This window comes from Apteryx mantelli, unplaced genomic scaffold (assembly GCF_036417845.1).
Source record: "Apteryx mantelli isolate bAptMan1 unplaced genomic scaffold, bAptMan1.hap1 HAP1_SCAFFOLD_20, whole genome shotgun sequence".
NCBI lineage: Eukaryota > Metazoa > Chordata > Aves > Apterygiformes > Apterygidae > Apteryx > Apteryx mantelli.
Window position 1 is genome coordinate 4,616,692 of NW_027118553.1, and position 13,907 is coordinate 4,630,598.

Below are 13,907 nucleotides of genomic sequence, written 5' to 3' on the forward strand. Positions count from 1 at the left end.
TGTGTGTGTGTTTGGGGGAGGCTATGAGAAATTTTTGCTCTAACAAGTCTACCCTAATTTGTCAATGTCTGTTCTTCATCACACAGTCCCCCTGTGCCTTAAAGGAGCAAATGTCCAACAGCAGCTCCTTCAACGAGTTTCTCCTCCTGGCATTTACAGACACACGGGAGCTGCAGCTCTTGCACTTCTCGCTCTTCCTGGGCATCTACCTGGCTGCCCTCCTGGGCAACGGCCTCATCATCACAGCTGTAGCCTGCGACCACCGCCTCCACACCCCCATGTACTTCTTCCTCCTCAACCTCTCCCTCCTTGACTTTGGCACCATCTCCGTCATTGTCCCCAAATCCATGGCCAATTCTCTGTGGGATACCAGGGCCATTTCCTACTCGGGATGTGTTGTCCAGGTCTTTCTCATTGTCTTTTTCCCTTTGGCTGAATATTCTCTTCTTACAGTCATGGCCTACGACCGCTTTGTCGCCATCTGCCAGCCCCTGCACTATGGGACCATCATGGGCAGCAGTGCTTGTGTCAAAATGGCAGCAGCTGCCTGGGCCAGTGGTTTCCTCAATGCTGTGCTGCACACTGCTAAAACATTTTCACTACCACTCTGCCAAGGAAATGTTGTGGAGCAGTTCTTCTGTGAAGTTCCTGAGATCCTCAAGCTCTCCTGCTCTGACTCCTACCTCAGTGTGGTTTGGGCAGTTGTGATTAGCGTTTGTTTAGGCTTTGGGTGTTTTGTTTTCATTGTGCTGTCCTACGTGCAGATCTTCACGGCTGTGCTGAGGATCCCCTCTGAGCAGGGCCGACACAAAGCCTTTTCCATGTGCCTTCCGCACCTGGCCGTGGTCTCCCTGTTTATCAGCACTGTAATATTTGCTGCCCTGAAGCCCCCCTCCCTCTCCTCCCCAGCTCTGGATCTGGTGATGGCCGTTCTGTACGCAGTGGTGCCTCCTTCACTGAACCCCCTCATCTACAGCATGAGGAACAGGGAGCTCAAAGACGCACTGAGGAAACTGGTTCAGTAGGTACAATGTCAGCACCAATAACTCTCCCATGTGCATCTGCTCCTCATTCCCAGGGTATTTGGCAACATAGCTAGGTGTTGCTCATGTCTTTCTTTCTCACTTACTTTTCTCTGTTACATTCTCCTAAAAGAACTAATAAATATTTTGCTTCGTGCCACTTGTCCTCAGGAATCTCTCATTTGAATCTGATTGAGAGACTGCGTTGAAGCAGGAAGCCAGGCTTCCGCCTTCATCAGCAGAGATGGGAGAACCTCCGAGCCCGCTAGTCTGAGCTCCCTGGATGCCCCCAGTGCAATGAGGAGAGTTTCCCTTTGCAGTGTCTCTTTTGGTGCTGACACCAAGGGAGCTCAGTGGCACAGAGTCAGGCTCCAATGAGTACAGGTGTGCGCAGACCATGGGTTCCCTGTCCACTAAGAGAGCTCAGCTCCTGTGGCCACAGTCAGGGTGTGATGTCACACCCCTCTCCTGTGAGGGTGGCAGCCAGCTGTCACCATGGGCTAGTCCCTTCCCTCCACAGCATTCCAACACTCCAAGCAGAGCGAGAGTGGAAAGGAGAAGAGTCTGGATGAAGTCTGTAGGGAAAGACCCTCTGTTCCTTGGGACCATTCCCCCACTGCCACAGCAGGCATTTCCTCACTGCAGCCTTTCGTGGGGGCTGCAACTTTCCTGGAGACACGTTCACCAAAAGCAGCAGGACTTTCTCTTCTCAGGGCTTTTCTCCTCATTTCCACACTGCCCTGCCTTGCTCTGATGTGTGTGTATGGCCTCAGTGCTCTTGTAACGTGCTGGTGGAAGGTTTGTGCTTCCCTGTGCATTCCTGTGAGCTCAGGCAGGACCAGGCATTGGGTGCATATAGGTTCATCTGTTGGTGACCAGTGCCAGTGGAACTGGTGAATGGTCTCTGAATTTCCTGCCCGAGGCTCTCCCACAGGTGACAGTGCTGATGAGAGATGTCCATCCTTCTGGAGGGGAATCTGAGCCCCCAGGAGAGCTCAGGGGATCTCCAGGGACAGCGTGTGCCTGGTGTGGGCAGTGAGTGGAGCCACACAAAGTGAGCGATGGTCCACAGAGGAGTGACCAGAAGGTAGAGCACTAAATGCAGGTATGCATGGGGAAACGAGTACTCTGCAATCCCCAGAGAGGTAGTGGGGAGCCAGGAGGCTCAGGGAAGGGTCACTGGAGAGTGATTGCTGCACCCTCAGGGAAGAATCACAGGCTGGAGCCTTGCCTGAGTTATGCTGTGGACATGCCTGTGCCTGGCCCTGCACCTCCCACATCTGGACCTGTCCCTGTCCCCCTCCTGCTGACCTGACTCCCAGCTCTACCTCAAACCTGCCTGCACACTACAGTCAAGAAAGCCTTAGAAAGGGATGCTGGGACCCAAGCAGCACCCAGAGGGGGTTTTAGGTGCAAAAGATGACCATATATCCACAGCAACGCTTGCCTGACAGCCAATGCAAAGGAGTAAGGAGAGCTTCAGATCTGGACCCCTACTCAGCTAACACTGCCTGCAGAGTCTTAGCTGGACGAAAAAGTGAGGGCAGCCACTTGTGTCAGATTTTATGATGCACAGTTAGGAGAGGCATCTCCAGGTCCCTCGAGGGCTGTGCTGGAACCATTCAGGAGCAGGTGAGGTGAGGCTGTCACTGCCAGCGTGGTTGGGGAGAGGGCAGCTCCCCTCTGCCATGCTGGGTCTGGGTCTGGGCACAGTTTTTCCCTGTAGAGCTCCCTGAGGAACGGCTCCGGGTGATCCTCCACCTCTGCCCTGGCAGCAGCACCAGCACTCAGGGTGTCAGGCAGAAAGTGCACAAGGGTGGAAGGAGGACGGGCTGCCCAGGGGGGCAGCCAAGGGTAGACCTTGTCTGTGCACGCAGGGATGGAGTGAGGAAAGCCAGAGCTCAGCTGGAGCTGGCACCAGAGACCATGGACATGAAAAGGGCTGGGGTATTAAATATCTTTTTTGCCTCAGCTTTCCAGGGGAAGCTCTGCCTGAGGCCTCCCAGTTACGGGGGTGTTAGCAGACAGCCGTGCTGTGGGATGTGCTGGGGTGTGGTGCAGAAGAGAGGCCATGCAAGGCTGGCCTTTTCTCCTGTGTCTGGATACGGAGACCTGGAGGAGGATGGAGCTGGTCATGGAGCACCCCACAGCTGGGGTGAGCAGCCAGTGCTGGAAAGGGGTGATGTGAGGGGCTGGTCTGGGACAATAGCCCTGGCACAGCTTCCCCAGTGTGTCCATGCAACAGAGGGAACAACCTGGCTTTTCTCTCCTGCTCCCTCCATGTCCTGGTGCCCTTCCCAGATGATCTGCATTTGCCCTGCCAGCGCACGGCTCTGTGCTCCCACACTGCCGTTCACACCCAGTAGCTGAATGGCAGCATTTTTCCTCTCCCACAGCCGTGTGTGCCTGTGCCAGGCTCAGATATTTGATGTGTATCTTCCAGGGGAAGGTAGCAGGTGGGGGAGGCTGCAAGAGATTTTGAGGATCCAAAGCAGTGGATTCTGCAGTTGAGGGGATTATCTGCACCTGAGGAGGACCTCAGTGAGGCCATCATTTATAAATACCATCTGACGAGCGAGTAAAGAGTTAACAGGACTGAAGAAGTTTGCCAACTGATATGTGCAAGGCTGTGGAATAGAAGAGTTAACAGGATTAAAGAAGTCTGCCACCCGATAAGGCTGTGGAATCGAAACTGCACGGACCCCCAGGGAGGGAGGAAGCTATACGGCGGTGTTGTGGTCTTGCCTCGCTAGCAGGGTCCTCCCAAGCAGACAAACAAACAGTCCTGTGATTGTGAAACTCGCAGAGGTCAGCAAAACCAGTGTTCGCCCAGAGCCCCAGCCGTATAAAGAGAGACTTGGCAGCTGTGACAGTTTGAGCAGGGATGGGAATGTGACCTGATCATCCTCTCCGGCTGGACCATGAGTAGCCCCCCCTCCCCTTTTCCTGGCACGCTGGGTTAAGGTAACTCCTTGAGGTTGAGAGTCCTCTCACTAGGAGAGTGAGCAAGAAAGCTTTCAAGTCGGGATAAGCAGTGCTTCAATTAATAGTGCAGTAACCGACGGTTTGGGGTTATCCTTTCTAAATTAGTAATCTCATTATTTTAATGGATATTACTAATCCAAGAGCTTGCATGAGGAAATAAACATATTTTTAATTATGTTACTGTCTCAGTCATTACTATGGAACCTTCATAGCGTGACAGGGCTGTCCTACGTGTAGATCTTCATAGTTGTGCTGAGGATCCCCTCTGAGCAGGGCCGGCACAAAGCCTTTTCCATGTGCCTGCCTCACCTGGTCGTGGTCTCCCTGTACATCAGCACCTCATTATTTGCTTACCTGAAGCCCCCCCTCCATCTCCTTGCCAGCTCTGCATCTGGTGGTGACTGTCCTGTACACGTTAGTGCCTCCAGCAGTGAACCCCCTCATCTACAGCATGAGGAACAAGGAGCTCCAGGAGGCAGTGAGGAAACTCTTTCAGCTGGTACTAGTTCAGCAGCAAGGAGCTGCCCATCTCTCCTCACAAGCAACTCCCAGGTTATCTCACTTTATCTCCAGTAACTCTTGTACTTTGGGCGTTCTCCCTGTGATAGCCATGTTTGTACACAAATGTCTGAATTCATCCCACTTCTCCAGAGGTGCAAAGCCCATCTGTCTGACCCAGAGGCCTTCTGTAAAGCTGCTGATCACTGTGTCAGAGCTGGCCTCCCAAGTAGCACCACTGTAATAAAAAGGGATCTCCTTAGTACTGTGCCTGAAGGTTGGGCTTTTCTTCCCAAGCTGGAGCCAAGAATGCGCTCAGGGAATTGCCCCCAAAAAGGCCCTGTTGCCGTGCCTGTGTTTTCCATGGGCTAAGGGGCATCAGCTGTTTTGGGTGATGTGTGAGGGAATGAGGGCTGGATTCAGCTGTCACTTGTGGGTTCCCAGTGGCCCTGGAGAGGGTGAGTGGTCAAGAGGTCTGTACCAGGGACTGTCCCACTTATTAGAGGGCTGGTGATGGATGCCCATCCTTCTGGAAGGGACTGTGTGACACCAGAAGAGCACAGGGGATCTCCACTGACAGCACATTCCTTGGATGGGCAGTGAGTTGGGTCTCCCAAAACCAAGTGGAGCCACCCAAAGCAAAGGTCTAAACCAAGGAATGCACCAAGTCAGGGCTCTGCAATCTCAGGAGAGGGCAGTGGGCTGGGTCTATGCCACCCCTGAGCCTTTGGAAATGCCCTGTGATTGCTCCAAGCATCCTCCACAGCCACAGACCCTGGGGAGGGGTTGTCAGGTGCAGTGATGCTGGTCCAGCTGGGCCTGCCCTGACCAGCACAGACAGTGAGGCCCCACAGCCCGCTTGCCCTGCAGAGCAGCACCACCAGCTCAGGGCCCTGCAGGGAGCACAGGTGCAGAAGAGGTGCAGGAAGGGCAGTCGAGGCCAGCATGGACACACTGATCAGGGAAAGGCCCTCTGGGGAGCAGGGACGCCTCCGGAGAAGAGCAAAAGAGCAATTGTGTGCTTGTGGGGAGGAATAAATGAAAACCTGTTTCTGTGTGTGTCAGCTTGGGGCAGGCTGCTCTGTCACTGGAGCTGCGTGAGGAGCCCCAGGGCCAGGACTCTTGTGCTGTGCTGGGCAGAGGGGCTGCCCAGAGGGGCTGCAGGCAGCCAGGGGTAAGGATCTCCTGGTGATGAGAGCAGTGGAGACATGGAGTGAGTGGCCTGCATTTCCTTGTGCCATCGCTGGCCCCCAGCCCCCCCTGGAGGCTGATGGGGAGGCTGACACCCCTCTCTGCCCCCCAGGACCTGCTGTGCTCTTCAGAGGAGTTGGGACTGTGGGGTGAGTGTCCAGAGCTCTGCAGCCCCCTGTGGTGGGCACTGCTGTGGGGCCACCACCAGCCTGGGCTGCTCTGCTGGGTGGTCTGGGGAGAGGGCAGGGGAGGTGGGGAGAGCCAGGGAGGGTCTGGGCTGAGCTGGAAAGGACCCAGGAGAGGAAAAATGCCAGCAGGCAGCTACTCTGTGTGAACAGCAGTGTGGGAGCACATGGCCGAGTGCTTGCATGGCAAATGCAGGTCTCCTGGGAAAGGCACCAGGTCATGGAGGGTGCAGAAGAGAAGAGCCCAGGTTGTTCCCTGTGTTGCATGGACACACTGGGGAAGCTGCCCCAGGGCTATTGTCCCACACCAGCCCCTCACATCACCCCTTTCCAGCACTGGCTGCTCACAACAGCTGTGGGGTGCTCCATGGCCAGCTCCATCCTCCTCCAGGTCTCCGTATCCGGACACAGGAGAAAAGGCCAGCCTTGCACGGCCTCTCTTCTGCACCACACCCCAGCACATCCCACAGCACGGCTGTCTGCTAACACCCCCGTAACTGGGAGGCCTCAGGCAGAGCTTCCCCTGGAAAGCTGAGGCAAAAAAGACATTTAATACCCCAGCCCTTTCCATGTCCAAGGTCTCTGGTGCCAGCTCCAGCTGAGCTCTGCCTTTCCTCACTCCATCCCTGCGTGCACAGACAAGGTCTCAGTGATCCCCCTGGGCAGCCCGTCCTCCTTCCACCCTTGTGCACTTTCTGCCTGACACCCTGAGTGCTGGTGCTGCTGCCAGGGCAGAGGTGGAGGATCACCCGGAGCCATTCCTCAGGGAGCTCCCCAGGGAAAAGCTGTGCCCAGACCCAGCCTCAGCCCCAGCCCCAGCCCCAGTGTGACAAAGGGAAGCTGCCCTCTCCCCAGCAACCCTGGTGGTGCCAGCCCCACCTCAGCCCCCTCCTGAATGGCTCCAGCACAGCCCTCAAGGGACCTGGAGCTGCCTCTCCTAACTGTGCATTGTAAAGTCTGACCCAAGTGGCTGCCCTCACTTTTTCATCCAGCTAAGACTCTGCGTGCAGCATTAGCTGAGTAGGGGTCCAAAGCTGAAGCTCTCCTTACACCTTTACACTGGCTGTCAGGCAAGTGTTGCTGTGGATGTATGGTCATCTTTTGCACCTAAAATCCGCTCTGGGTGCTACTCGGGTCCCAGCATCCCTTTCTAAGGCTTTCTTGACTGTAGTGTGCAGGCAGGTCCGAGGTAGAGAAGGGAGTCAGGTCAGCAGGACAGGGACAGGGACAGGTCTGGATGTGGGAGGTGCAGGGCCAGGCACAGGCATGTCCACAGCATAACTCAGGCAAGGCTCCAGCCTGTGATTCTTCCCTGAGGGTGCAGCAATCACTCTCCAGTGCCCCTTCCCTGTGCCTCCTGGCTCCCCACTGCCTTTCCTGAGACTGCAGAGCCCTCATTTCCCCATGTATAACTGCATTTAGTGCTCTACCTTCTGGTTACTCCACTATGGACCATCCCTCATTTTATGAGGCTCCACTCACTGCCCACACCAGGCACACGCTGTCCCTGGAGATCCCCTGAGCTCTCCTGGGGGCTCCAACTCCCCTCCAGAAGGATGGACATCTCTCATCAGCACTGTCACCTCTGGGACAGTCTCAGGCAGGAAATTCAGAGACCATTCACACAGCTCCCGTGGCACTGGTCACCAACAGATCAACCCTCGATCCAGCCCTCAGTCCCTAATAGATCACATGGAGACTCTGAGCTTGTCCCCTGCATCCCATGGAGGTCACAAGCAGAGCAGCAGGCCCTTCTATGGTGCCATTGCTTTGGGCGTATTTTTGACTGCAGCTTCTGAAGAAAGGCCAGACTTCAGGCACGTGATGGAGGGGATCCCCTTTTATTATAGCAATGTTCTTGTGCAGGCCAGGTCTGGCCTAAAGGCACCCAATGCCTGGTCCTGCCTGAGCTCACAGGAATGCACAGGGAAGCACAAACCTTCCACCAGCACATTACAAGAGCACTGAAGCCATACACACGCATCAGAGCAAGGCAGGACAGTGTGGAAATGAGGAGAAAAGCCCTGAGAAGAGAAAGTCCTGTTGCTGTTGGTGGACGTGTCTCCAAGAAAGCTGCAGGCCCCACACAAAGGCTGCAGTGAGGAAATGCCTGCTGTGGCAGTGGGGGAATGGTCCTGAGGAGCAGAGGGACTGTCCCCACAGACTTCATCCAGACTCTCCTCCTTTCCACTTTCGCTCTGCTTGGAGTGTTGGAACGCTGTGGAGGGAAGGGACCAGCCCATGGTGACAGCTGGCTGCCACCCTCACAGGAGAGGGGTGTGACATCATACCCTGACTGTGGCCACAGGAGCTGAGCTCTCCTAATGGACACGGGACCCATGGTCTGCAAACGACTGTACTCATCGGAGCCTGACTCTGTGCCCCTGAGCTCCCTTGGTGTCAGCACCAAAAGACACACTGCAAAGGGAAACTCTCCTCATTCATTGCACTGAAGGCATCCAAGAAGCTCAGGTTCCCCCATCTCTGCTGATGAAGGGGGAAACCTGGCTTCCTGCTTCAACACGGCCTCTCGATCAGATTCAAATGAGAGATTCCTGAAGACAAGAGGCACAAAGCAAAATATTTATTTCTTTTAGGAGAATGTAACAGAGAAAAGTAAGTGAGAAAGAAAGACATGAGCAACACCTAGCTATGTTGCCAAATACCCTGGGAATGAGGAGCAGATGCACATGGGAGAGTTATTGGTGCTGACATTGTACCTACTGAACCAGTTTCCTCAGTGCGTCTTTGAGCTCCCTGTTCCTCATGCTGTAGATGAGGGGGTTCAGTGAAGGAGGCACCACTGCGTACAGAACGGCCATCACCAGATCCAGAGCTGGGGAGGAGAGGGAGGGGGGCTTCAGGGCAGCAAATATTACAGTGCTGATAAACAGGGAGACCACGGCCAGGTGCGGAAGGCACATGGAAAAGGCTTTGTGTCGGCCCTGCTCAGAGGGGATCCTCAGCACAGCTGTGAAGATCTGCACGTAGGACAGCACAATGAAAACAAAACACCCAAAGCCTAAACAAACGCTAATCACAACTGCCCAAACCACACTGAGGTAGGAGTCAGAGCAGGAGAGCTTGAGGATCTCAGGAACTTCACAGAAGAACTGGTCCACTGTGTTGCCTCTGCAGAGTGGTATTGAAAGTGTGTTAGCACTGTGCATCACAGCATTGAGAAAACCACTGGCCCAGGCAGCTGCTGCCATTCTGACACAAGCTCTGCTGCCCATGATGGTCCCGTAGTGCAGGGGTTTGCAGATGGCAACAAAGCGGTCATAGGCCATGACAGTGAGAAGAAAATACTCAGCTCCAACTGAAAAGACAAACAGGAAGACCTGGGCAGCACATCCTGAGTAGGAAATGGCCCTGGTATCCCACAGAGAATTGGCCATGGATTTGGGGACAATGACGGAGATGGTGCCAAAGTCAAGGAGGGAGAGGTTGAGGAGGAAGAAGTACATGGGGGTGTGGAGGCGGTGGTCGCAGGCTACAGCTGTGATGATGAGGCCGTTGCCCAGGAGGGCAGCCAGGTAGATGCCCAGGCAGAGTGAGCAGTGCAAGAGCTGCAGCTCCCGTGTGTCTGCAAATGCCAGGAGGAGAAACTCGTTGAAGGAGCTGCTGTTGGACATTTGCTCCTTTAAGGCACAGGGGGACTGTCCGAGGAAGAAGAGACATTAAAAAGTTAGGGCAGACTTCTCTGAGAAAAACTTCCTCATGAAACCCTCCCCAAACACACACACATCACCTCTCCCCATCTCAGCAGCACCGTCCTTGAAATCCATGGCTTGAGCTCTGGTTTGTGCTGGCTGGGTTTGACGTGAGGAGCAGGAGCCTCTGCCCGTGAGTTCCAGAGGAGTCAGCCCTGACCAACAGCACTGCGGACACGGGAACAGGGGTGACTAAACTGTTTTATTCCCAGTTCCAGTCAGATTTCGTCTATCCATAATGCTGAAGGGATTTTCAGCATCTTCACTCCCAGTTCCACATGATGTGGGTTCATGAATACTTTTAAGTATTTTTGGTTTTCTTTAGCTGACCCTGTCACACCTGAGGAGGATTTCTGGAGGTAGAAATCCTCAGCATTGCTGCTGCTGCACTCAGAGTGAGCAGCTGTGATTGTGGAGAGGCAAAAGGATTCACTCTGGCTTGAGTGCAGAGGGAGCAGAGCTGGCCTGTCCAGCTGCCTTCTTCCCAGCTGCCCTTTGCTTGCACCTAGGAGGTGGAGGACAGTTGCACTCATGTTACCCAAAAGAGAAACGACACGGCAGAGATCAGAGGAATGCACTTGCAAAGTGCCCATCAGCACTCTTTCTGAGGGAATGTGAGGCAGGTCTCAGCTGTCTCCTTCCAGCCAGCAACACATCAGGCTCCTTCCAGCTGCCCACATCCAGCCACCCAGAAGCCTGTCTCAGCGTGCCCTCAGTATCTAGGTGGCTTCTTCCTGGGGCACCTAGATAACACGCAGCTGCAATGTGAGAGCTGTGTCCTTGTGGAGGGCAGCTTGCAGCCCAGCCAGACACCCCAGGGAAATGGCGGAATGTCCTAAGGATGGGGTGTCCTGAAGGGAGAGTTGGCTCATTCCCAGGCCCCCACACTGCGTTGCCCAGACACCCACAGGTTGGAGAGGCATTTGGGCATCTGACTGTCAAGGACACGTCTGCGTGGCAGGACCTGCGAGATCGGTGTCTGAACTGCATCAGAACCCCCCCCTGCCCAGAGAGTCCAAGCGGAAGGACAAGGGCAGCAGGGACAGGTGGGAAACATGGAGCAATACCATGATATTTGTGGTGAGGGAGGCAGGGCCAGGGAGGGACAGAGGGGCACTCACGAGTGTCTCCTCTCCTGCATGTCCGGCTGCTGAGGAAACGACTCCTGCCCTGCACCCCACAGCCTTGAGAGCAGAGGGCTGTGCTGGCTGGGAGAGGAGAGGAGGCCTTGGAGTTGATGGTTTCCTCTAACACTCTGAGCATGACTCTGCTGCCTGGAGCCGTCCCTGTGGGGAGCTGTTTCTCTGTCCCCACGTCTCTCCCCTCTCAGTGCTCACAGACCCCATCCCACCCGCTGGGTGCTCAGCTCTGCCCTGCAGAAACCTCCCAGGTGCAGGACACTGCCCAAGAGCACCTCCATGTCTGCAGGTGCTATGGAGCAGGTGAGAGAAACCTTGCTGAGGCTGGAAAGGTGATGCTGGCTCTGTCTGTAGGCTGAGTGGTGGATGAAGGCATTTGCTGAGTCCCTCCCAGAACTTCTCCTCTCTCAGTGTCACTGTTTTTGAGCCTCCGTGCCCTGTCTAAACCTGACAGATCCAATCCCATTTCACTCCACCCAAAGAGAATAAAAATGAAAGCACAGACTCATGACAGCTCCTTCCCTTTCATATAATCCCTGCCTTGACCTTCCTTTTGGAAAGGCCCCTCCAGAAATGTACCGGGAGTGAGCTGGAGCTCTGGGCAGCCCTGACCCACGCAGCATCCTCCTGAGAGGAGGCTCAACCTGCCCTGCTGGGGGTCTCTTCTCCCACCCAGAGCTTCTCCCCACAGCGCTGTGGGGAGCTCCCCGGACAGGCTGAGTGTGGCAGAGCCACTATTCTGGGCGCACAGCACCCTGTAGCACAGGTACATTGCTGTGAATTACAGCCCTGGGCAGACCTGTCTGCACACCCAGTCTTCATACCCGTTCAGCGTCCCTGGCAGAAGGTAGCAGGATGGCCAGAAGCATTGTCCTGCAGCCAGAGACTTACCGTGTCAATGACTGTGAAGATTTCTCTCACAAGGAGCTCTCCTCTGGCCTCCCACTCCACACTGCTTTTCTTTTCTCTCTGCCTTGTCTCATCTTCTGGCAGCAATTGCAGGCAGAGCCTGGAGCCCTGCTGCTCTTGGCAGAGGAGCTGCTCATGGACACAGCTATCTCTGGGCAGCGCTGCCAGGTTGCCATGAGCTACCTCCATTCCCGGAGACTGGCCCTGCTCAGGAGCAGAGGCCCAGCTGAAGGCATGGATTTCTCTGTCCCTTGTGCTCCCTCCTCCTGGGAAATGTTCACTGAGGTAGACTAAAATAATCATCTATTGTCCTTTTCTAAAGAGTGCAGAGAGACTGATTCCAGCATTGCAATTTGTCTTATCAGAGAAAGGTGTCTTATCTATGAAAGGTGGAAACATCCCACTCAGGAAGCCCCTCTTCCCATCTCTTAACGAGGCAGGACACCTCGACAAGGACAAGAATAGAGTTTGTTCTCCCATGGTTTGGGTATTGCTTCAGATGAGTCAGTCTGGGCTCCTCAGGCTGCTTTAGAAGGGATGCAGTGGGATTCAGATCTTCCCCATGAGCTCCACAAAAAACACACGGGAAGTGGGAGTCCCCTTGCCCAGGCAGAAGTGAGCACAGCACGGATGTCTGCATGCAAGATCTTGGTCTATGATCCCATTGTAATCACTGGAGATGGAGGGTGGAAGTCAGTTTTGCACACACAAACACCTGGTGACATTGGAAGAGACAGAGGTGCTCGAAGGCATGTGCCAGGGTTTGCTTGCTCTGATGGAGCAAGTGTGACACCTACATCCTTCTAGAGCATGACGTGGGTGCCAGGTGGGGAATTGCCTTGGCCACCTGAAAAGATACTAGATGCCCACTGCTACCAGAGCTCCACTCACCAGGAAGCTGAGACACATGCAGATCCTGATGTTGCAAACAGTTGATGTCATCCAGTGCAGGCACTTGATTCAGCGACATAGAAATAGGCCTGCAGGGTGGGGGTGTCCAGCAGGCCAGATGGGTGGGGGTGTCCAGCACAAGCACATGTCTCTAGCAGATACAGCATGGGACCTCTAGGAAAACCATGCCCCTTTGGAGTGGTTGCTGGGCAAGTGCCCTAGGGCAATTCAGGTTTCCTACCAGTGCCCAAACAACTGGATCCCACCACTGCCTTTAGGCCAAGTCCTTCCGATCTACAGCCAAGCATGCTTCACAAATGGGAGAGGCACATCACAGCAAGGTCTCTGCCCTAGTCTCTGCACCCTTAAAACCTTCCAGCTTTCCTCCTCCTGAACCTCCTCTCACCCCCAGATGATATGAACAGGAACTGGGCTAATGATGACCTCAGGCTGCTAAATCAGAGGCTAGTCAGGGCCAGGGATTTCTTCAGTGGCACTTGCCTGGAGATTGATTCACCTCTGTCACAGGCCCCAAGGTGCTACAAATCAGCTCAGGCAGCTAATCCCTCTCCTGCCAGAGCTGCACAGCCCAGCTCTCTTTCTCCCTGGCCTTGGGCACTGCAGGCTTTGCTCTCTTAGTGGGAACCTCCTTTCACCATTGCATTGCCACCTGCTATCTACACCAGCATGGCTCTGCTGTGAAGTGGGGCCTTTGCACACATTGTGTCCTTGGCCTTTGGTAACAGGTTTCACCATGACAAATCTGTTCTCTGTGCCACAGCTGAGGCTCTGCAACCCCAATACACACAAGTGCCTGCAGCCTGGGGCACAGAGAGGAGAAGGTGGAGATGCACAAGCTGTCACAGGACTGAAACATGGTTGGAATAACCAAGATGTGGAAGGACCGCTAGCATGAGTGGAGGGCTGTGATGGCAGAGTACAAGCTCTGCAGGCAAGACAGGGAATATGAGGAGGGGGGATGCCCTTTGTGTGAAGGGACAGCTCAGATGTATGGAGCTGTTGCATAGGATGGACAAGGGTTTGGGTGAGAGCTTGTGTGTTGAGCATCAGAGTAAAGATGACGTTGTGATAGGAGTTACAAAGCACCCGATGAGGGTGAGGAGGTGGATGCAGTCTCCTTTAAGCAACCTAAGGAAGTCAGTGGGTCACAGGGCCTGGTTCTGATGGGGGGACTTTAATCTTGCTGACATTCACTGGAAGGGCAGACAGCAGGGTGCAAGCAGTCCAGGAGATCTCTGGAGGCTGTCAGGGACAGCTTCTAAGCACAGCTCCCTGATGGGCCAGTAAGGGTGATGCTCACCCAGATCTGGTACTCACACACAAGGAAGCACTGATGAGGGCTGTGATAATCTG

General features: G+C 54.7%; 1 protein-coding gene across 1 annotated transcript; it reads left to right on the forward strand.

Moving 5' to 3' along the window:
• Positions 1-200: 200 nt before the first annotated feature.
• On the forward strand, positions 201-1,010 carry LOC136996091 (olfactory receptor 14C36-like; the record flags this gene model as incomplete). Its single annotated transcript, XM_067317086.1, has 1 exon — positions 201-1,010. A coding segment is annotated over one exon (810 nt), but the record flags the coding sequence as incomplete, so codon positions are not given.
• Positions 1,011-13,907: the final 12,897 nt, after the last annotated feature.